This window comes from Columba livia, chromosome 3 (assembly GCF_036013475.1).
Source record: "Columba livia isolate bColLiv1 breed racing homer chromosome 3, bColLiv1.pat.W.v2, whole genome shotgun sequence".
NCBI classification, from domain to species: domain Eukaryota; kingdom Metazoa; phylum Chordata; class Aves; order Columbiformes; family Columbidae; genus Columba; species Columba livia.
In genome coordinates this window covers 73927090-73951740 of record NC_088604.1, presented here as the reverse complement: position 1 = coordinate 73951740, position 24651 = coordinate 73927090, and the positions used below count along the sequence as shown (strand labels likewise).

At 39.0% G+C, this 24651-nt stretch overlaps 1 protein-coding gene across 10 annotated transcripts in view; it reads left to right on the top strand.

The window, feature by feature from the left end:
* Window positions 1-24651, top strand: part of RPS6KA2 (ribosomal protein S6 kinase A2) — a 309958-nt gene that overhangs the window by 191779 nt on the left and 93528 nt on the right. For all 10 annotated transcript variants that reach the window (XM_065057598.1, XM_065057605.1, XM_065057603.1 and 7 more), the window contains 2 exons: window positions 18607-18723; window positions 23140-23221. In XM_065057598.1, coding sequence (XP_064913670.1) covers window positions 18607-18723; window positions 23140-23221 — 199 coding nt within the window. The remainder of the gene's footprint in view (window positions 1-18606; window positions 18724-23139; window positions 23222-24651) is intronic.

Here is a 24651-nt window from a genome sequence, read left to right as displayed (position 1 = left end):
ATCTTCAGGGTGTCTGCAGGTAATGACTGTTCTCTGGCTTATTAATCTCTTCCAATTATCCAAGCAGATATTGCTTAACCCATTAAATGGCTAGGACCAGTAAGATCTGAAAGATCAATAAAACATGCAAGTCAGGAGACAACTTTTAATAAAAAGCTGTGGAAGGGACAGACAGCAACAGAGATGAAGGCACAATGAAGACAGTGAAGCTAAAAATAAATTTTGAACTTGTATTTTGTACATGCAAAACTTTCTGGAGTGACAGACTTGGGTTTTGAGTGAGTACTGGTGGCAGTTTCTGGACACAGAAAGGATTGTCCCACCTGAATGGTGGTCTCGACTGTGTATGTTTCTCCATGCTGCTTCTGTGACCTGTGCAGATGGTGAATTTCCGAAGACTGGATACCTGCAGTTCATCTTGGCTCTTCATGTTTGCGGGGTCTTAGGACCTCTGAAGAAAGAGAACCTAGGGTTTCTCCAGAGAGATGTGTTGGGCACACACTTGTATCAGCAGAAATGAGACTGTGGAAGAGGCAGCTGAATTTTGTAACAGTTCCTCTAATGAGCTGCTGTTTGATCTTTTGAAAACCAGAATATCCTTTGCGTGCAGGGTAGGTTGCGTACCAGCACACGTGTGGTACTTATCCCACCTAGTGATCATGTGCTGAAGACCTATAACATCTGATGGGACCGACCTGCCATTGTGGCATCTGAAGGGAGCTGTGCCTGCCAGGGCAAGGTCGAGGTGACACCCGCCTCACACAAAAAGAAGCTGCATGGAAACACCCCAGGCTGATCCCAGCATGGCATCGCCAGCTCTGATGACAGGAGTAATCAAACCCAAGAACTGGATACCTGACATTTCCAGGTAGTTTTGTAAGCTCTAAAGTGTGCTCTAAACAAAAGTGTTTTGAAATGGGCCGCTTCATTTCCACTGAACAGCTTTTAGTGTACTTCGAACTTTTGAACCTTAGGTAAAGCATTAATAGGTGCTTGTTACAAACTCTGGAGATCTAGAAATATGAATTCTCCAGACCATTAAATTAAAACTTAGAAATTACATCATTGTTTTGTGATAGGCCTGGGGAATCAGGAAATGTGAGCTTTATTTCTGGTCCTGTCAGAGGCAAGCAGCTTAACCTCACAATGTCTGAGGTTAATACTTTACCAACTTGCAGGGTTTTCTGAGACTAGATTAATGTTTCTGTTGTTACTTTGACATTCTGCAAATGATGATGTTCACAGTGCATTTGCTGTTGATAATAAGAATACAGAAAAAAATGTAGATTACTCTTCTTTACTTGCTATAGATGGAAAAATGAATGTACAGCCTGGGTGTTTTAACATTTTAAAGAATGCTGCATAGTATGTGGTAGAAATAGATAATCAAGCAAGTGAGCTTATGTAACAATTTTGTTTGTTTGTTTGTTTGTTTTTAGATATGTGATTAATCCTTGGTTTTTGATGACCCAAATTAGGTCAGCATTACAGTCACTTTAGCAATGCAGGAATACAGAAACTCTTCACTGGAAAACTATAGCACTGGATTCCCTGAGGAAACAAATGTACAAAGCAACCATTTCTGTGGCAGTCAAGAGGAAACCATCAATTTTTCATTGCTTTATAGATGCAGGTACAAATTGCAAAACTCATCTTCTTTCAGAGTAAGTGGTTTTGAGGCCCTTGGCATTAGTGGTCAGCTGAGTAAATCCTGTATTCAGATAGCTGAAATGTTTTTCAATGGCAGTGAAAACTCCTAAGAGAGTTTTATTTTCCCTCACAGACAGGGAAAGCAAAAATGAAGGGACATTGGGGTACTAATGCAATGCTGGGTTGTTCCTCGGGCAGTTCTTTTATGCATTTATAAGCAAAGGTTGTTTATTCATCTTCTGTAGTCAAGTAGTTTTGTTTGGCAAATCGTTTCTACTGGATTACTAAAGGTTCTGAGTCTTTCATAAACCAGGTGAACCATGCAGCTTCTCATTTGGCTGTCAGTTGAATTAATTTTTAATTACTGGATTTCATAAAGCTTTATATTATAGAAATGTTTTTGTAGAGACTGCAACATCCGTTGGCATCCTGTGCAAGCAGCTTTCAAACCTGAATGAAAACCTAGCTTTTCTTAGCCGTTTCTGGGGTCTTTTTGTTTAATTGATCATTTGTTCAGACCTGTATCACTTTAGGAAAAGTTTCTTTAAATACCTAGGCCACTTTCTGGGATTATTTTGAATCCATTTTGTTTATAGTTGCTCTTTGTGTAGCATGATATTCTAACTGAACTCTTTCGCACTGAGTGCTAAAATATAAATGGGTATGGTGCTGGAGCTCTTTGTGCTGGGATGGTGTATCAGGAGCACTGGGAATTACCCCCTGCAGATGTTCACATCAGGAGTATGTGGTCCATGTACCACCTTCTGAATAAACAAAACAGTTGGTGGCACATTTTTCTTTTTCAGAGAAGACTTACATTCTGAAGGGAGATAAGCTGCTGGAAATCTGGGGTTTCCTTCTACTGAAATAATACAATATTAGTTGTTGTTTAAACTGGTGCAGCCAAGCAGCAAGTGAAATAAAGGCCTAATGCTTCAAACTTTTAGGCCTCCATCAATATAGTGTAGTCACATTGTTGGAAATACACAATCAGGATCTAATAATTGTTCTTTTCTCAAATAACTTTTAAAAAACCCAAATGATGAATCTGCTCTTCATCCTTGGCTTTCCTACATAGCATGATGCTATTTATTTATTTTGATCCTGATCTAAAGTCTGTAGAAGGTCCTTTGATGGTCTTTGAATTGAGCAAGTAATTTGCTAGCAGGATGTTTCCATCTTCTTTTACTGCTCCAAACTTATCAAAAACAAATTTAGAAACTCTCCCTGTTTACAAAGGAGATGACAGTGCTGGTTGATCAAAAGGGGCATAATTTGTTGTCCCACTTATCTCATTTTGTTGATTAGCTGCAACAGACGGTGATGCCCAATTCACTTTTTAAATGAGTAAATTTGGCACATATGCATGACAGTTCCTCCTCGTCTTGTACTGTCATCAGCTGGCTCTAACTAACTGGCATTCTGCCACTGTGGAAAGTGAGAGTTGTTTTCACTCAGTGTGCATCTTGTGTTCACCATCTGTATCCTCAGTTTTTAGGGCCTGATCCTGCAGAACTATTACAAGAGCAGTTTCCTCTCAAACATCTACTTACATTGTTGGTAATGGATCTAAAAGCATAAATCAGAATTATGCCTATTAATACAGTGAGCATTTTTTTTTTTTTTTACATCTGGGCCCTGAACTCGTAAGGTGGATCCTGAATATCTGCTGTAAGTCTTGTAATAGCCACCATAGTATTTGTTAGCATACACACACACTATGAGCACTTAAAAAACACACAAAAAATAGTGCAATATCAGATAAGATAAAACAGAAAAGAGGCAGTTGAAGGGAGGTAGGATACAAGCTGGTTACACACTAAGTGGCATCTGTTCTTGTGTTTCTCTGCCCTTGTCAGGGAAGGTTTTTTCTTGATGTCTAACCTGAATCTTTAATGCTGTGATTAGGTTTATTGCTCCTGACTTCATCCATAATATAATTTAGGTTTGGTGCATGTCTCCGGTCTCACATAATTGGTTAGTTAGTGTAGGTAGACATGATAGCAGGTTTGGTTAGGGCTTGCAATTTCCATTAGTAGATTAGAAGGTGTGGAATAGACCCAGTTTAGACCAGCAGTGTTACTAGTTTTTCCCAAGTCCCAGAGTGGGCTGGGAGGTGGTTGCAAGACCAGTTCTGAGAGCTTCCCAGGTACCTGTCTGCAATGTTCACACAGTTTACAAACCTGTTCATTGCCTTTGCTCAGGATTTCTCTGGCATTCATAATAGCCAAGGGATTACCTTGCAGTGTTGTACAGTTGTGTGGCTGTGGTGGGCTGTGAGATTATGTCAGCTTTGTTTAGCATGACTTTTCACAACCCATACCCTTCCATCATCACTTTGAGGCCACACTGCTGAAACGTGCCCCATGTGTCTTGCCTTGCATCTCTCCCAGCTGACCACAATGACAACGCATCCTGGCTCCTTTCATTAATGCTGCTTCTCTGGGGTGGTATATGTTATGTGAGCTGCAACCTTACTCACCTGCAGCTGGGTTTCAAGTCAGGATTTAAGAGACTGGTTGCAATTTCCTGACTGCGGAGCAGCTGAAGACCTACTTGAGGAGATGCCTATCCAGGGCTGAGAGCTGCCAATGGGCTGTGGGGCAGCTGCTCTGCTCATCTCCCAGTTGTGCCCTTCATGATGTTGGTATGGCTCCTGCAGACCTTCGGCTGCACCCCACCCAGCCCAGACCTGCTGTTCCTCGCAGCACTCTCCTAGACTCAGCTTACATCCCAAACTTTTGAGATGGGATGACTGGAAGGACGGCAGAAGGTTTTCAGCTGGGGAGAGAAGGAACCTGGTTGGTTTGTTTGTTTGTTAGTGAAGAAAATACTGCAAGGGATTATGTGCCTTTCATTGGTGACTACTGAGGGAGAGGCGTTCAGTAGTTAATTTGGCTGATAAGCAATGTTTAGTATGTGATGAACTCCTTAGATGAACTTTTTTCTGCTGATCTTGCTCCAGATAAAACCCAGTATATGCATGTATACATATCATATATATTTTCTTGTTAATATTTGAAAATAATGTTGTGTGTTTCCTATAATACTTACCGTGTTTAGTATATGGTGTGCTGGGTCAACTTGCATCCTGTGTACAAAAGGCTGGCTCTGTTTTCAGCACCCATCTCTGTGAGAAGACATGGCTTAGATTGCTCTTCTGCAGTTCCAGGAATCTTAGTTATAAATGCACCTACTCAGCCTTCAGTGTCCTTAAAACAGTTACAGCTTGTTGGCATAAAAGTAGTTACAGAAAAGAGAAGCTGATATGAATTTTTACTTCTCTTTACTCTTGCCTCCAAATGAAGACTGTTTATTCAGCAGTGTTTTCTGTCACCTAGCTTTACTTGATACTTCATATAACTGGAAATTTAGATATTGCAGCTGTGCAGGGCTGTATTTCTTATGTTACTTTACTTTTCAGATGGATCCAGTAATATAGCTTAATGTAAACTCACTGATAACATCCATGTGTATCTTCACAAGCATGAGGAGTTCTATGAGGACTAAAGATTTTGATATTGCCCTGTACAAAAAGTTTCAATTAGTATGTTCAAGGATAGCAGATGTCAATTTACTCAGCATTTGTGGATGAAGAAACATTTCAAACATTGAAAACCGATCAGAAAAAATGCAGTCCAAAAATAATGTTTTTGAGAAAATTAAGCATTTAACAAAGCAATCTAGAGCTCTGCTTTCGCACAGCAGGACCCTGCTTTGTAGTTGACAATGAAAAAGAACAGTTTTAAATGTAAATAAAGTTAAGAATACAAAGAATGCAAAATTTGTGGCAAATTCATAATCAGTTTTTTAGTGTTTTGTATTAAAGATTTTTTTTCCTTACAGTGTTGGCTTACATTACAGAAACTTTACCTCCTATGGCTTCTTGGAAAAACTGTGGGATTGCTCTTTGTTTATGACAAGGCAAATGGGGAAAACAAATGAGCACTGGACTTGTGTTTTCGATTAAACACTTCTTTGAAGTAAAACTTTTGTGTGGTTTCAGCTTTCCTCTTTGGCTTTCACTTGTCATCTTCTGATTGTGTCATCTAGGTTTTTTTCCCATAATATTAGTTTTAGCTTTGTTACTTACTGATTGAACTACTTCACTTACCGTTCAGTTGTCTTTGTGCTATCATTTATAAAACATTAATATAATAAAAAGTGGTGCAGATATGGCTAGTTGGCTAGGGTTAAAAATAAGACTCAGTGTAAAGGCTATAATCTACTGTAGACGCAATTCCTTAGGATTCACTGAGGACCATAGTAAGTGCCTTATCTGTAAAGGAACAGAAATAGTTGTTGCCTGGTGTCCTGTGTTCCATACAAGATTACTGAGTTCAAGTGGGCTTCCGATTTCTTTATGTGGAAAAAAAAGGCTCGGTGATTATACTGTTGCATCAGTTTCTTCTTCAGAATTTTGTGTCCCAGCTGCATTAAGGATTTCACTGATATTGTGGCCCAGTGGAGCCAGCTGGTGATTTTGACTATCTATGTGACAGCATCCACCATATAGAGCATCAAAAAGCATTTTTCTTTTATTAGCTTGATATTAAAAAATCAGATTATGTGTGTGTGAAGTGCGGTATTGTATTTTGTTGTTCATTTGTCTTTGTTCAGGTTACTAACTGAATCTATATTTGAAATGAAAGTTAAAAGTAGAATAGGAAGAACTCCTTTGGTCTGTGCCCATCCAGTTTTTTCTGAATGGGAGGTTAGCCTCTTCCAGGAGTCCCAAACAGCTTAGTGGCTGCTTTGAGAGCAGGAACAATCCTTCAGAGTTTACTGCACTATAGCCTTTAACTCCTAGTTGAGGATGCACTTACAGGAGAGGTCATGAAGCTGCACTATGAACCCTTTCTTTTGATGGCTCAAATATACTAAAGATCTTTATCTGTGCTCTGCTTTTTGTAGGTGTAGTTCTGTAATCACTCATGAGCAAATCTGTCTTTTGGTAGGATAGTAGACATGGGCTGGTCTTCTCTCACTGCCTTGTCTATTTACAGTGTGCAGCAAAGGGGACAGCAGAGTCCACTTATCCTTTGGGACTGGATTGCCTTAGTGGGCCAAAAGGAGACTGTCCCACATATCTGCTGATGCTGGCAGGCCTGAACAGATTGGGGCTCTGGGTTTGCTGCTTACAACACAGAACCATCGGCTTTCACAGTAAATCTCTTTGCATCATTATTTCACTGTGAAGATGTGCTGTATGTTGTCAAGAAAATGTGTATGAGTCTAAGCCAATTGTCAGTTTCAGTAAGCCCATTTGGATCATCTTTTATTTTTTAAACAACCCTCTACCTGTTAAGATACCATGTAGATTTGTTGTAACAGTTTTCATCGAGAACAGGAAAATATGGAATAGCCACAGGTAAATAAAAAATACCTGACAGGATCTTGGTAATTTCAGTTTGACCTTCTGCATGTTTGCATACACGTTAAAAAAGAAAATACTTGTAGAATGGAAGCTAGAGCAGTGAATTTGCTTTAAGATGGGTATCTTCAATACTTTAAACTCCTAGAGGCTTCTGCAAAGAAATTGATTAAACCAAAAGAGCTCCTTTCCACTGCCTTTCTTCATCATCGTGTACCTTTACTTTCAATAGGTTTTTTGTGAAGAAAGTGTCAGAAGATGACAACCAAGAGTACTTGATGTAAACATCCCTTTACATGGCTACAACAGTAAAAAAGCTGCAGGGCAGCTGAAAAGCCACATGTCACAGTCTGCAGGCATGTGGTGGTGAGCACTGTGACTGGGCTCAGTTTAAAGTTGTCTTGACTGTCTTCTAACTCATGTTAAGGGGATCTAATGGGTCAAATACTGCAAGGATTGTGATAAAGAGTAAAATGTATTTTAAATTATGAGCCTGATGAAACCGGTGTTTTCCCATATTTGTTGAAGTTTCCCCCAGTGTGAAAGTTTGGCATGATGTCTGATGACAATGTTGTGCTTTTGCTTCCAGTTTCACATCTAAGAAGAGCCTTGATTTCTCTGATCTGCAGTGGCAGATCATGGCAGTAGCCAGGCAGGGTAAGGATATCACTGCAGAGGATGTTGCAATAGTTGGTACAAGCATATATCAGGCCAGAAAGATGAAATGATGGGAGCATCTCACATTGACTGCTGGAGGCTGTAGAAAATCCATAGTGAAAAAGATGAGTCTGTCAAAGGCTGGCCTTGAAATATCCAGTATAATGCAGCATATTTCTTCTGAAAAGTCTATATGCTTCAACCAGTGCTAAAAGGATGCAGGAAGGGAGAATTAACTTATATCTGAACTGATCAGCACAGCCTTCCCTTACAGTCAGCAGAGAGAAAGGGGTACATTTACTAAGTCCTGTTTTAGAGGCCTTCTTTTGTTTGATAGAAATCAAAGCCTAAAAGCTCCGATTTCTCTGTCAGCTGTACAGAATTTTAGCCAGCTACCTCAGAAAAGAGACATATGTTCGGGTGAATCCTACTCTGGAAATCTTTCCAGACTTTGGTAGACTGTGGGTCAGCTTTGGCTGAACAGTTGTGAAACCATTTCTGTATTTGAGCATATTCATTCAATGACTTTTTTCCACACTTGTGTATACATAGTTGTTTTATAAATAATATTAACAATTTAAAAAACTTGTCTGGTGGTATTTAGGAATTTGGCATTACAGTGTTATATGCAAAGGTTTTGATTTTTGTAGCTGTGAAGATGTAATAATTAGCTCATTAAGATACCAATCATCTGAGAACCGTCAAATTTACCACACACAAAAGGGCAAGACTGGTGCAGCAGTTTGACCTCCTTGAAATGTGGGAGTCTTCCAAATGATGTTGCAAAGGTGTTTATTTGCATCCAGATGGTTTTTATGTGTTTTGCTTACTCTCATTCCTAAAATACACATATTTTCAGTGTGGTGTATATACATAAGATATACTTCTGTTTGGTACCATATAACATTGTAATTGTAAACAATTTTTGTCTTCAAAGAAAAGAAGATGTGTGATAACCAGTTAGCAGCTCATTCCCTGGAGATCCACCATCTGAATCTTTGAAGGGCATGAACTAAACTAGAGGATTCTTAGTAGTTCACAAAACCACAAAACTTAATGGGCCTTTTCCTGGGCCAGATTTCCAGTAGACTGCTGAAGGTCTATTTACAAAGGTACTTCTGTGTGGTAACAGTCTCTAGGCATTGAAATGTGTACTTTTGCAAATAATGACCTGGGTCTTAGCCATGGATGTAATAGAAGTACCCAGCTGAAGAGATAAATATGCAGTTCTAGTATCCATTGTTAAATATTTGTCCATGAAACTGCAGCCCAGCATGAGATGAGGTATTGTCAGGTACTTTGCGTAAATCTTTTGTTTTATCTGTGCACTTTTTGTGTATGTTAAAGAATGAAAGCCACGGTATACATAAAAAGCAGAGCCTGGATCCACAGTATTCATCTGCACTTTGACAGCCCAGTTGAGTTACTGGGTAAGTCTGGATGCCCAGAGCTCTTAGCTGGCTGTGTAGCAAAGCCTGATCCTGGTGCTCTCACCCTTTCTCATGGAAGCAGTTCTGAGTGTACCAGGGCTGCTTACCAGCTTCTCCGTCAGATTGCTCCAGTACGTGCATGCCTGCCTGCACGCTCTCACCTCAGCCCAGGTAGATGGCTAGGTTAAACAGGATTAATCTGCTGCATAAAAAGGGGAAAAGTTGCATTTCAAGTTGATTTATATTACAGTTATGATAGTTTGCAAAGTCAAAACAATTTTTGCCAAGTCCTCTATCAGTTGACTTCTCTGTTGGCATAGGCACAAACCACAGTTGCCATTGACTTGTAAAGTCCCGTGTCCTTTTGGATACTCCCTTTTCTCTCTGCTCTCCAAGTCTTAATCCTCAGTCCATGTTATTGCTAAATCTTGTCACATTTTCTCTGTAGAATTTATCTTTTCCATTTTCTCTCTATCTGATTTAGCTCCATCACCTCTCTTCTTCAGTGCCTTCACTGGCACTTCAAGCTGTGAAAAATAGCATTAAAACTGATTTGTATTTGCCTTTATTCCATAATGACCTCATATTAGTCCATTTCCCTATTAATACTCTGCCTGTAAAATGCCACTGAGATAACAAACCTCATTACAATACATTTTTTTTGTAACCTAATAGCAATATTATTCCAGTTTGTGAAGTACAAGCTGGTCAAACCCTTGACTGATGCTTAATTTAATTAATGGGAGGACGCAAAATGTGGTAGCAGGCTAGTATTCCTCTTGGAAAGAAAATTATAATTATCAAACCCTACAAGTGATTTGTAAATAGCAGGCTGGTATTTTTCCTAAACTGACTAATCCAACACTTTAGTAATTTGATTATCTCTTATTACAGCCTTTTGTCCACTCTGCCCCACATTTTGAGATGAAACCTGATATCTTTCCTTTAATATGCATATTAAAGATGATGCAGTTCCTTAAAATCACCATGCAAATGCACCAGGGCTTTGTTATAGTAATTTCTACTTACTGTGCTGTGGTCATATTTACACTGCTATGGTGAGCAGTTTTTTATTTGGATCGCTTGAGAAATGTTGAGGAAATAGTTGCAAATATGTTTTGCTTAAGCAGTTTATCTTCATAGTGCAGCTGGAGTTTTTATTTCACATTCAAATGTAATGGTAAAACATCAGGCTCTTTTTCTAGTTTGTGAAGCAGCTGAGTACAGCAATAAGGGAACAGGAGTCCTTTAGTAAGTATTTATTTCTAGAACAGTACCCTGAGCAGATAAACCTTTTTGTCTGCCTTAATTTTTGTCTGAGCTTAATATCATAGCATCTGATCATTTTGTAGTCTTTCCAGTGCCCTTATACTCCAATAACACCACGAAAAAGGAAGATGGCTTCACTTGCCTTTGACAGGTAGAAAGCTGGGACACAGAGGTATATGGAGGCTATCTGTACCCTATAGCTGAAGTGCATGAACGATGGGTTGCCATCACATCAGGACTGTCATTAAAGCTTACCCATGAGGGCTGGTGCACTGCAGCAGCTGCCAGGCAGCTCTGGTGAGCAGACTGCAGAGGTGGGAGTTGGTGGCACCCCTGGAAGAGTGTCCACCAGGAGCCACCCAAGAGTCTCACAGAGGGTTTGTGAGTAGTTCAGACCTGAGCATGCAGGACAGATCACTGACCTGGGAGCAGGATTTAAGCTGTAGTGGAGGGTAAAAATAAAAAGCCTTCTCTATAAAGTGATTTTTTATTTTTTTTTTTTAAACGTGTTGATGTATGCTGTCCCCTACTATTGCATGTAATCTTCAAAACCTTGTTTAGTGGTGACATAGCATCATCCTAAGGAAACAAGAGCACTTATCTTTCTAGGAGTAACAATAATTTCTTTTAGGCACTGGATCCAGACTTACTTGCAGTTGCTTCCTTGGTGAATGAGCAGCAAGTGTTCTGCTGCCTGTTCACCAGCAGAAACAATCAGTCAGTACTGGACCTTACAGCTCTTTAGAGATATAAAGGCTAAAGGCACACCTGTAAACCATGCCAAGTAGGATGTTGATGAAAATGTTCCTGCTCTCATTTATTATAGCTCGGAGTAATATAACTGAGTTTGTTGTCCTTTAATGGTGTGACTCATTTTGAGACTGTTTCTGTTAAGGTTCACAAATGTATTTGAATATTTGTAGAGTGCTGCTGTATGAGTAAGGCTGGCCAACTGTTTGTATTTTTTTGTGATCAGATGGTTCTGCTTTTGTTCTGCTTTTTTTAACCCCTTGCTTCAATAGGGGTTTTTATAAACTCTTTCTACGCACCGTTCCACATAAACGTTTGCAGTTTGTACCAGAATTAACACAAAAAATTAGTTACCCTGACTAACGATTTCAGGCCAGTGTTGGAAGTTAGAGCAAGAACTGGTCTCTCCCTCTGCACCATGTATATCTGGACTTTGAATAGGAAGGTAGTTCTCCTCATGGATCTTCACAGTCATATTGTATATATTTGTCCTAGTCAGACACAGAGCCTGCAAAGACACTCTAGTAATCAGATAAAGAGAGCGAGTATTCAAAAACAAGATGCCTCAGTCTGAGCTAAAGGAGAATCCAGTTTTAGGCCATCTGAATTATGTGTTACCAGATGCATTTCAGATGTTTTGTCTGTCCGTTACAGCAGTATGAGATAATTTCACGGTTTTTTCTCAGTTAATTCTCACACTACTCCCACAAGATAATAAAAAAAAACTATCCTTATTTTTCAGGTTGGAAGGAAGTAGAAATAATGCCTCACTTACCAGACCTGCAAAATCCTGATACCTGGATTACTCCCAGCACCTTAGAGTATTTTTTAAGTGCCTGGATGTTTCAAGTATCTAAGTTGTTTTGAAAAAATATTTCATTTCTATACAATTTGTGTTAAAATTTCCAGGGTGTGTAACTGCAATTGTCTCTCTTGTAATGCCATTAAAAATCTGGCCGCAATACTACTCTAATTAAGTGTTTTTCAAAAGTTTACAGTAAGCATTAATTCATCTCATGGAACTGAAGAAGCCCTCATGCTGAAGAAGCCCCCATCCCAGCAAGTTATCTCAGGCTTTTCTCAGAGTCAGCAGAGAGAAATGTGCGCTTTTAGGATGTGACTTTGTCTGACCTCTTTTATTTGTGAAGTGCCTGCCTTCAAAACATTGTCTCCTGTGCTCTAAATTTATTTAGTTGAGTCCAACCCTAAGTGATTAATCAAAATACATAGGAGATCTGGTAGCAAAACAAATTGAACCCAATTTTCCCTAATACTCAAACCACTATGGACTTCACCAATTTATCCAGTAGATTGTATCCACTTCTTTTACTCTCTGTGATTCCTCTCTTCACATTTGGTTTGTTTGATTTCAGCTGAACCCGAACTGTAGAGACATGCATTAGGGAAAAGAAAGAAAAAAAAAATGAATGGTAAAAAGTAGAGCTGGAGAGATGTGCTAAAGAAAGTGTAATATGTGTGTAATATGTTTTCTCTTTGGAAATATGTCTGGTGCCTTTATGAGAGACTGATAATGTTGCACTCTACAGAAAATACTTTAAGGTTTTTGTTTTCCAGTAGTGTGATAACACTTCTTGTTCACATTTGTGAAAGGTCTGGGAAATAAATCCCAACCTTGCTAAAAGTTTTTTGGTATTGTTTACCTGTATATGACCTTCTGAGAAGGCAGGTGACCTTATGCTTGAAGGCCAAATACAGACCTGGTACAACGTCCAGTTCCACATACTTCTATAAGGGCTCAGTAAGTCCAATCTGTTGTTGCTAAAGCAAATGGTAATTTGACAGTAGAGGACAAAAGAACCAGACCCATTTAAGGTATTATTGCTTAGTTTACATCTATCTAGACCACAACAGAAGGCAGAACTTGTATTACAAACCATTTTAAATGAAAGATTTCTTTTTCTAATTTTATTCTGGCTGCTGGACACTGACTTGGGAGGAGGCTAATGAAAACACTGCTATACTTTTTTTTTTTTTTTTTTAATGTGGATGCTTATCCTCAAAGAACAGAACACAGGCCAGCAATTCATTTCCTGTGCTAGGCAACATTTGAATAGCCTATTATATCTTGACGAAAATTACTCTCCTATGGGTTGAACAGATAAAAACCCGTGAAACAGAGGTGGAAATGTGGCCTCATTTTTATCAGACATATCCTGTACTAACTATTCCCATATTGGAGTTTTAAACATGCTTTCCTAATGAACCATGTTATTTTGGAATGTTGTGTTGTCTGTGATACTTGAAAGTTAAATAGTTGTAATTTGTGTATATATTAGGTGATAACCTGCCAAATGGAGAAACTGGTAACAAAATAAGGTTTATATCTTGAGCATATGCTGTAGATGAATAATGATTCTCTCCAACAAAAATAAATTCTCTTTAGAGTTGCAATTATTTATTATTTCCTCTTGCCACATTTTCATTCGTTTCTTCATTGACCTAAATCTCTAAAGCATGAAAGCCCAACAAATCTGAATACTGGAGAACTTGCATATCAAAACTGCATATAATTTTACTGGAAAATGAAGCTTACCCTTTCTTATGGCCATACCTGTATGGCAGTCTTGATCCTGTGCTAATGAGCAGATAGCCAGGCAAGGAATAAAAAATAATAATCTTACGTTAACGCCATAACTTTTTGAACATGTGATATGGTTGCATAAAATTGTCTGTTGCTAAAAGTAGCTGATTCTGGAATGACGCCCTCTCCAGATGTTTCAGATCCTTTCAGGAAGTCTTGATGAGGAAAGTTTTTGTATGTGATTGAAATATATTAGGCAGAAATACGGCAGTCTCTGGATTTGAGGATGACCTTAGATCTGCTCCTTCACAAACCTGTTGGGGAAGAGCCAGACCAGGCTCCGAAAGGGTTTATTCTTCTCATTTTTCTAGGAAATAGTATTTCCATAATGTTTGCCGAGAGGCTGTGGAGCAGACAAGATAAGAAGCTGTATAGCTGATACCCCATTCCTAGGTCTATACCCTTACACTTTCCAATTCTGGTCAGACACATGACAGTGAGTTAGGAAGTATCATCACAGTTGGAAGAGTTTTCTGTGGTTGTTCTTGGGCAGCCATGGACCATTATTGCATCTCCCTCTCCCAAGATCTGTGTGAGGAAATCTTGGAACTGAGGTGAGATCAGTGCCACAGGGAGCAGCTGCCTCTAGGAAGCATCAAAACAGATGTGTCTGTGCCATCCACAGTCATAGGGTGAGAACAGAGCCTCTGTTCTCCTATTTCCCAAAGGAAATGAGATCGAAATCGCCTTTCCATTCAAATACTAGGTCATTTGTTTGTCCAAAACTTCTTCCAACTTGGAGGGCTGGAGGGAAAGCCTTTGAGTGAACAATGCAATATAGCATCAAGCTGTATTGCATTGCATATGTACCAGGTCTTTCTTGTATCAGCACAGAGAAGCACTCTCCATTGCTTTTTTCGTTGTGTATTCCAGTTCACTGCCCTTCCTCCCCTAGTCTGTGCTGCTTGACCACATGCTTTCTTCAAGCCACCAAGAACATCCATCTCACTTTTGTCACAGGACGATGCTTTTTGTGCAAACATAAATATTTAGAGAAGTTTACGAAAGATGAAACTTCATCAAGTCAAGCACCCCTGCTATATGCAGCATCAGGCCAAGTGAGCAGGGAGCAAGAGCCTGGGTTGCTGTGTGCAGCTGTTGCAAGACCAAACTGTGGAACATTCATTTTTAACTCCACCAGCTTCACTGATCAAAACCATTTTGGAAGTTGCTCATGGTTTTTCCCAGAGTGAAATCCTCTCCATCAAAACAGCTTATTCAGTGTGGAGGCTTCATCTCTGTTGTGAATCTCTTGCCTGAGTTTTATTGTTGTTATGCAGATTGCTAATGCAAATATGCTGCACTTGCTGGACCAGTGAAAAAAATCCCTAGGGTGCAGCTCAGAGCAAAAATAGTGGGTAGATCTGCCCACAATGCTTGTGCACTGATAGTTGGTGTTTCACTCTGATCATCAGTACCTGAGAAAAATGCCACATTCCATGTTAGTTTAAAACAGGGAAATTTCAAAAGATATAAATGATAGGGGAAAATGCCAAATAAGAATATTAAAAGGGAACCATAAAACTGTTTTGGTCATTTTTGGGGGGTGTTTTTTGTTTTGTTTTTCTAGTAATGTAAAGCAAACAAACAGAAGTAATTCCAGAATTCATGCAACAAAATAAGTAAAGAGAATATAGAAATATGTGCAAGAAAAATGGATGCACATGTGCAAACACATCAGTGTATATTTCCTTTTAGGGGCTGTGTCCATCTTCAGTCTCAAGTACTGACAGTCTGGCTTTTTGCCCCAGTTTGTCATACCAGCTTAAAATGCTGTCTACCTCTTTGTTCACAAGGCCACTGTAGTGGCAATTGGTGAAAAAAGAGCTGTCTGGCATGCTTTTCTTCAGTGCTGCATTGCTATTTCTTTCTAGTGAGGAGACCACAGGAAATCCACGGGAAATCCTGTCTTCATAGAAAAATATCCTGCTTCCTTCTAAGGACCCATGAAGCAGGCAGCTCGACATTACTGTGGGCATTTCTGAGCTGGGCAAATCGAAAAGAGAATCATCTTTCGTAGGAAGTAGTTCGAACCTCATTGTTTGAGACACTGAGAACCACAGTGGACAAAACCCAGCTGGCCTGACCAAGTGTTGGTGATATGTTGGGTAGGAGTGTTGGACTATATGACCCCTAGAATCCCCTTCTAACCAACATTTTTATATTTTTATGAAGTCACATAATCTAAAAATGTTTTTCCAGCTTTAAATGGTGTGCTTCTCTGATAAACACTCCTAGGCCTTCTATTCAGTCCCATTCTTTTTACCTAATATTTTCCTGAGATTTTAATTGAAGATGCATGTAATTAAAGTGTTGTTTTTATTGCAAGTTATGAATTAATTATGCTATTCTCTGGGAAGGCTAGCATTTTTTAAGCATTCTTCCAGCAAGCTGAATTATCACTTTAATACTTCCAATATATTCCTGTAACTGAACACATTCCATTAACCTAAACATGTTATATTAAACTTAATTATACAGTGAGAAAGATGCTTAAGGTTGTAGGCCTGTGACTTCAAAGACTAGTATGAATGGATAAATTGAAATTCACTCATCATTTAAGCTTGCAAATGGAGCTGAAATGATTCCACAGTTCAGGCTGTAATAAAACCCAACTGAATTAAAAAGGGTTTTACTGTTCACTTAAGGTGGCAGATGTCATCCACAGTTTTTGAGATTGAGGTGTCAGCTCAAAGGAGAAGTAAATCTGAGGGACAGATAAGTTTCTTCTTTTTCAGAGCTTTGTTCACCAAATGCATTGTAAAATTTGGCAGGACCCTGACTCCATGGGGAGTCATTTTTAGCCTTAGTGAGTAACCACTGAACAAGATGGGTGGTGGGACCTGCAGTCCAGGTACTTTACCTAAGCTGTGGTGTGACAGTGCAGGCTAAGCTCAGACTAATGTTGTCACCAGTGTGCAAGTCTCTCAGCTACAGGCAGTTTACACAGAGATGTGTGTCCCTCAGTATGAAAGTTCATCACTTCAGAACTTGGTCAAGCCTTGGATAACAGCATGTGGGTTATTCCTCGTTTCCTTAGAAAACAGCTAGTGCATTGTATTGAATTTTTATCACTTTACTCTTGTTTCTGTCAGGTAGAAAAAAATGGAAAAAAAATTAATGTTTTCAGTATCAGAAAGATATTCTGTGTCTCACTGCAATTAAAGCCAGAAAAACAAGAGGAGCAATCCTGGCAGTTATGTACTTCGAAAACCTGTGAATATCTCTGTGCAAACTGATCATTGGTTTTGAGCATTTCCTTTCAGGCAAACCTTAAATTAGAATAAGAAGGATGAGAAGAATGAGCTGTTTTCAGATTATTATTATTTTCCATTATTTTGGAAGCATTCACAAAGTAGAGGAAACTTTTTAAACCAAGAAGAGGACATAGTCCCTGTTCCAAAGCACATTAGTGTAAAGAGGCAGGATAGGAAAGAGGAGGGATGGAGCTACAGTATAGAGAGCAATCGGGGTAATGTTAGCCATGCATAGGAAAAATTACAACTGGTAGAAAGTGGCAACAATTTTTATGGAGGAGAAGGGAATCCAGTTTGTTCTTGCTTAGTAAATGAATGCGGTTTGGCCAAATGTTTCTGTGAATGCACTTTCTTTTTAGGATGTCATTTCTATTTTCCTCACATTAATTTTTAAGAATGCTAAACAAATATTATACTTCCAGGTTTTGTCAACATATTTTCTCAGGGAAAAATGGCAGTTGCAGCAAAATTCCATTTAGAACTGATGTTTCTGTGATCCCAATTATTTCTGTTGGGTGCAAAAATACTCAAACCTGTTCCTATGTAAGAAATTCTTGTACTTTAAGGAGATGAAACAAAAAGGTTTTTTTACTCAAAGTCCTCATTTTAGTTGTAGAGAAGTCAGAACAAATAGTTTGAGTAGAAAAAAAAAAGCTCAAATTTAGTTGTAAAAACACTACAGAAATAAAAGGGCAAGTAAATATTATCTTCCTTCACCACTATGTCCTTGAAGAGCAGATCCTTCCTTCCAGGTTTCTTTTCAGCCCGATGACTTTCTGGGTTGCTGCAAACTTTGTGTTCTCCCTCTGGGTCTCACATGATCCAGTCACTCTCCTTTTAGAGGAACATGCCATAGTAACATGAAACAAACAGCTAAACAAAATGCTATATGTTACAGCTTGTGAGAGAAAAGTCCTGGTTCAAGGGGTGTCTTGGAAGAATGTGCAGTGGAAATATTTTAACAAAAGAACCTGGAAAAACCAAAGTGTTTAAAGCTATTTCCTGCAAGCAAGGAAGTGTGTGTCATTCTTCCTTCTACCAACACTCCATTTTCACATCTAGATCATTAATTTGTTTTCTGTTTAGAAGGTTACAGGTAGTAACTTCCCATTCTTTGAGGTAAATAGGGAGAGCCACTTTTAGCAATGCCTTTTTTTAATTGCCTGCTTATGAGAAGAATCACTGCCTAAAACTAAGGGAGCTTCTTAAAATGGATTTAAATTACGCTTTGAGAATGAGACAGTATGTGGAGAGAAGTGTTCTGGAGCCTCTATAATATGGATTTGAGTACACACCACTCTGCTAGCAAGGTCTCTGATAGGCACACTGAGCTCTGCAGTGTATTTCTGTGTTTCAGCTTGCATATTCTGTCTTTACCTAGTCATGTCTTGAGGCTCAATAAACAGAATCTGCAGGCCTGGATGTCCTGACATTACCCTCCCCAGCCAGTAACAGGCATATGGAATATTTGGACAAGCATTTGTTTCTGTTTTCAAAATTTCATTCATGATTGTGTACATGATGTGTAGCATCACAGAAGATGAGATTTTAATAAGCAACATGTTTCCTTAGGATAACAGCTCTAATCTGGGAATTTTGGTTTTGTTTCCTTTGCAGGAAGAAGGTATCGTGAAGGAAATAGACATTAGTCATCATGTGAAAGAAGGTTTTGAAAAGGCAGATCCTTCTCAGTTTGAGCTGCTGAAAGTATTAGGACAAGGTTCATATGGAAAGGTAATTTTTAATGTCATCTAATCACCTAGAGCAACGTCGAAAATGTCATGTCCTTTTTCTGAGTTCATTTACACTGGTAACATTGTCCACATATAAATTATATTGTAAAGGCAGATAAGCAGACCTAAACCCCTTCTGTCTTCATTTTAATTGCACTTTTGTCTTTTAGCTGGATTCCTCTATATAAAACAGCTTAGGAAGCAGTGCTTATGGCTCTGGACCTGGGCTAATGAGCACAAGTGAGCGTTAGTAAGCATCACTTTATAAAATTAGACCCCTCGCTCCCTTTTTCTGACCTATCCACCAGGGAGGTGACTGTGCTACTGCTGCTTGGGTGGAAGATGTAATGGCTTCAAGAACTGAGCTGCTCAATTCATGGTGAGGACAGATGGAATTCCAAGCACATTTTGAAGTCCCAGACTGCTCTTTAAGTCACACTCAGAGGCCCATATGTTTTGCTAAAAAGATTGTGGAGTCAAATACTAGTGCTGAAGAGAGGAATCATTGTGGCTAGAGCATGGCAGGGCCGGGGTGGGAGGAGTGGTGGAAAAAGTACCTGCCTTTGTGACCACAAGGTAATTTGTGTAGAAACAACATTTTTATCTGAAGTCTGGGCTTTTCTTAATCACAAAGGCAGTTCTTCAGTGTGGTGTGTTAGTTAGAAATAGGAATAGGAAGGAAAGACAGAGAGAAATAGGGATGAATCAATTCAGACTTAACCTCTTTCCATAGTTTAAATATGTAAGACTTTGAACCTGGTGGAACAGTGAGCCTAATTTAAACCAAGCAGGCGAGACCAAGCTGAATGGTGTGGTTGACACACCTGAGGGATGGGATGCCATCCAGAGGGACCTGGACAAGCTCCAAAAGTGGGCCCATGTGAACCTCATGAGGTCTAACAAGGCCAAATGCAAGGTCCTACACCTGGGTTGGGGCAACCCCCAGTGTCAATACAGGTTGGAGCATGAAGGGGTTGAAAGCAGCCCTGTGGAACTGGATGGGGCTCTGAGCAACCTGATCTGGTTGAAGATGTCCCTGCTCATCGCAGGGGTTTGGACCCTTCCAACCCAAAGTATTCTATGATTCTATGGAGGTCCTTATCCTTTTAGATATATTATTTTGTCAGGTTTTAAAAAAATATTTCCCAGCCTGCCATGGTGGATCATTCTGTCTGACCTGAGGGACTGACTCACACCTAAAATCTGCTGAGGTAGTCGGCACAAAAGTGAGCATTCTAACAATGAGTCAGGGCCTTTAGTTTTATTCCTGAAAGAAGCTATATTGGGAGTATTTATCAACTTCCTGACTATCCCAGGATTGTATTGATAAATAAGTCTGTTAGAAGTTCCCTGAGATAAGAGAAATTAGGAAAGTTAGCATTCACTTCCAAGTTTTGATCTAGAGAATTGCTTGAAAGTACAATAGTGATATTTGAGTTTTAAATATTAAAGACATATGAAAAATCAGACAACTCAAAAATAGATTTAGTGTATGATTCAATACAAGAAGGAGAATAATAAGTGAAGGAACAGTCTTTTGCAAAAGTAACTGAGATAGAATGGCCAGTTTTCATATTAATGTAGAAAATGTACAGAAATGGTTCTTTGGCTGTTTTAGATTGTACTGATGTATGTTGTTATTGAGTGTCAGCTTTGACCTTCTAACTTTAAACATCTTATAAGTAAAATTCCTAGTTTTGTCACCATCCCAAAAGGAGATTTGATTTCTGGGACATGTTCCACCCATTTCACTTGGGGGATCAGAATGTGTGTGTGGACATTACACCTGTTTGGAGCTGGTTGTGATTACAAATCACTTTCCATATCATATTTGAAACAGGTCAGTAAACTACCCAGAGCAGAAAAGACACAAAGAAGGGAAGTCTGCACTGTGTTTCTTGTGCATTTGTGTAGGTGAGCCAATTACTCAAATCCATAAGTCTCTGGGGGTGGAAAACAGTTGGTTTACAATTTGTTCACCTGAGGCCTAAATAATTTCTTGCAGGATTAGAGAAGATGTCTTTGGTGTCAGCTTTCTAGGTTAGGATTTAGGTGGTGTACCTGTTATCCAGCTAAGGGAGTTTTGGTAGTTCAGGTATTACTAACCTGAGGCATTTGCATGCCTGTTAAACTGGAGAATTGAAAGTCATGGTGAGAATTGAACAGCCACATGCCTATTCTATTCTGGCAAACTAGTCTGGTATAGCTGATGTAACCAGTCAAGTAATCACTCCAAAACCACTTGGTGGTCACAATGTGACTTTAAGAATAATCAGAAGGACAACTTCATTTTGCAATACAGTGCATTTTCATTTGTTCTGTTTCCTTTTTGGTTTGATGATTATTTTGATGTCCTCTGAAACAGCACACAGTGTTCTTGACTCATCTGTTTTGGAGGGAATGCAGACAAGTGCTCTATCCTCTGCTACAGGGAGCAGCTGACTAGTGACTAGTAATGTAAATTGATAATTTTGCTTATTACTGCAATATGGGTATCACGAGCTTTGCAAGATTACACAGCAGATATTTATAGAACTGCAGTCCAATATTTTTGCAGGTGCAGCATGCTGTGCTGTTCTATGTGCAGTACAGCTTAAAATCTTAAGGGTTTGTTTTTTTGGGGATACAACCATTTTTACAGAATAATAATACAACTGAAAATCTAATGTTTGGGCAAGCTTGCCTTTGACTTTCTTCTTTCTTTCTTTCAATGTAATGCAAAACTTAAATCTTTCACTTAGTCTAGATAGAAAAATATCCCAACTTTTCTCTGTCTAGCCAAACTTCTAAATGAGTTGACTTCCTGTTAATGCTGGAGCAGCTGAGTTTAATTTATCCATGAAAGTTAATGAAAAACACTGCAGAAATTCTTATGTGTTCCTGTTGCATCCAGATTTCATCATTTGTTCCTACAGTTGTGAGTACCAGAGATATCTGTGTGTTCATTGAACTGGGAAGCAGGAGGTGGGAACAAGCAACATGTGTCTGAGCTCAGCCAGTTAGGGCAGCTCAGCTGAGGAACTGTGCATATCTCTTATGCACAGGAAACATCTTGGAAAGGAAAGTCTCACCAAAAAGGTATCCAATCGTATTGTAAAAGTGGTGTAGCTGTTATGCTATGCAGATGTAAGAGCCCTGGTTGAGGTGTTCAAAGATAATTTAGGTTGTGGGTTTTTTTTTTCCCAGCTTCTCTAGCTAGTTGTTAAAAGTTGTTCTCTCTCCCCACAAACATTTCCTTATGGGTTGTTTCAGAAAATTATAATCTCTTTACAGCTATTATTTTTTTGCAGGAGGAAGAGTCTTTCAACTTGCAAATAATGTGCTAGAAACAGACTTCCTCTGTTCTTTTTTTGTCTTTTTATATTTTGGGTGGAGGCAGTTAAGAAAGCTGCATGGTTCCTGAACACGCAAGGAATAAAATAATTGCCACAGATTTTTGTAATCCAATTAAGCTTTCATTAGTTATGTTACTTTAGCTAGGCTTTGACAATTTATCTTGTTACATGTATATGCTACATATGTGGCCTTACATTTCTTTTTGTATTTGGCTTCTCTTCATGCTTCTGTCCAGTAGCAAAGTGCTGAAATAAAAGAGAGACACTCTTGTCTGGTGTTTCTGACCTCAGTAGAGTGAGTCCTAGGAATCAACTAGAAGTTTTCTTTATTTTACTTTCAGTTATTAAAATACTGAAAGTCTTATAAAGACCAAACTGAATTACTGATTCCTTTGTTCACTACCACTCTAGTGTTCAGATGCACTCAGGAGCAGAAAAGAAATAGCTGCAGAGTAAGACAAAAAAGGTCACAATTTTAGCTACAATTTTATTTTATTTCAATGACAAATTTTTACACCGTCAGAAGACGTAACATAAGTAACTACAACAGCGAACACTGTCTTTATTATAATAAGCTATTTGTTAATTAAAAGTCTTACATTTTTTTTATTTTTTTTTAAAGTATGCACAACCAGATTTTCAGCTGTATGAACATTTTGCTTCAGTTATAACACAACTTAGTCTAGTCACCATTCATGGCTTACAGGATAAATTAAACCAAATTATTTTTTCACCTTAATTTAGTTGATGGTAATAGTTTTGAGACACTGCACATTCCTAAGGACAAATGAGACATAACTTTTTTTCATGTAAAGCTGGTCAGAATATGGAGAGATGTGCACATACTGATTGAATGGGTAAGGGTAATTAATAATGTTGGACGTAGTTTCTTTGTGAGGGAATAAAGGCTTAAAAATGAAGCTTTCCAGAGCTAGTTCAACCAATTGCAGGTGAAATAGATACAAACTACTTTCAGCTAATAGTTTTCACTGGAATTTCTGAATCTATTCCTCTATCTAACGCAGAAAGGCTTGTAACTGGAAGTTCAATACTGATCTACACAAGATATCTACTTTTTACAGGTATTTCTGGTGAGGAAAATCAAAGGATCTGATGCAGGTCAGCTTTATGCTATGAAGGTACTTAAGAAGGCAACTCTGAAAGGTAAGGATTGGGACAGTGGCTGCAGTCTCTGTTTCTGTGCTACTTTGTCATCGACTGCTTTTGTCATTTTTTTTACATTGCCGCTGTCTCATGGTATATAAGAGTGCACAAATATGTTTTTGCTACCCTCCAAAATTCTTCCTCACTATAGTAAATGTTTTAAAAAAACATAGACAAAAAACATTGCCTACATACAGTGTGGGTGCAGGAAAACAGGGCTTCGGAGTTTTCTAGCTGCATGCTTTCTTCACTTCTTGGTGTTTTTTATAGGACTTTTATTTGGTATATATTTATTCACATTGCAGTAGCAGTCCCTGTCTGTTGCTGAAATAAACTTACGTATTTTTAAATTAGTACATTGCTGAAGTAAAACATGACTCCTACTGGCTAGAAAGGCTTTCCAACTGGTGCTTCTCTATATATGCCTGAAAATTCATTGAAGCACATTTTCAAGTGCAACGAATCGTTCTAAGGTCATTGAGATCATGCTGTTTCCCAGCTCAAGACCAGTCAGTGCATGGTGTCCAGTAGGCTGAGGCCACATGACTGAGGACTGAAGCTGGTCATCCTCTTCTGGAGCCATTGGCTGCTACAGCATCACTCAGACCAAAAATGAAATTTCTAGTAAAGTGTAGGACTGAAAAGCAAACAGAGTAGGTTTGGTCACAGCTGAAATACTTACCATTTGTTGCTGCCCAGAGTCAGGAAGAGCCAGGTGTCTTCCTCTTTCCCTGACCTAGCACTGTGCTCTGTTTTTTCCTCTTAAAAGCCTGACACTTTTTGCAGATGAGGCAGACAGCATTCATTTTGCCCAAAGCAGCTCCTTCCTTCTTCCTTAGACAGTGTGGGTTTGCACAATGCAGTATAGTGCCTAAATTTCTACCCTAATCTGAAGAGAGATCATTTTGAGATAGGCCTGATGACTTCAAAAATCCAAATTGCTTCAGCACACCTCAATTTGGGGAAACAAAATAAGAATGAAGCTGCCTGTAATTGCAAGGTAGAGCAGGTGATGGCAGGCAGACGTTGCACCTCTTCTGAGAACTAGTCAAAATGGGGAAGTGGTAAACCAGGTATTTACACAGTCCTTTCCCGTAAGGAAGCCTTTTCAAAGAAATGTTAGTTTGAAGTGATGCTGGCGTGCTGATCTTTTTGTTTGGAATGTAGATGGGAAAGTTTGTTCTGGCAGAACAGCATGGTGTAAATAACCACTTAAAGAGTACTTGGTGTAATACATAAAAGTAAAAGGTCAGGCCTGTGTATACAATACGTATAATAGAGTGATTCTCTGTCTTCTCAACCAAGAGTAGGACCGTGAAGTGCCCAAACCGAACTCAGCCGATCTCCCAGAGCCTTCCCAACCAAGGAAAGCTGTCTTCTGCCAGGCACGGCATCTGAGGAAGGACTGTGTGACCTCTCTGATGTCAACA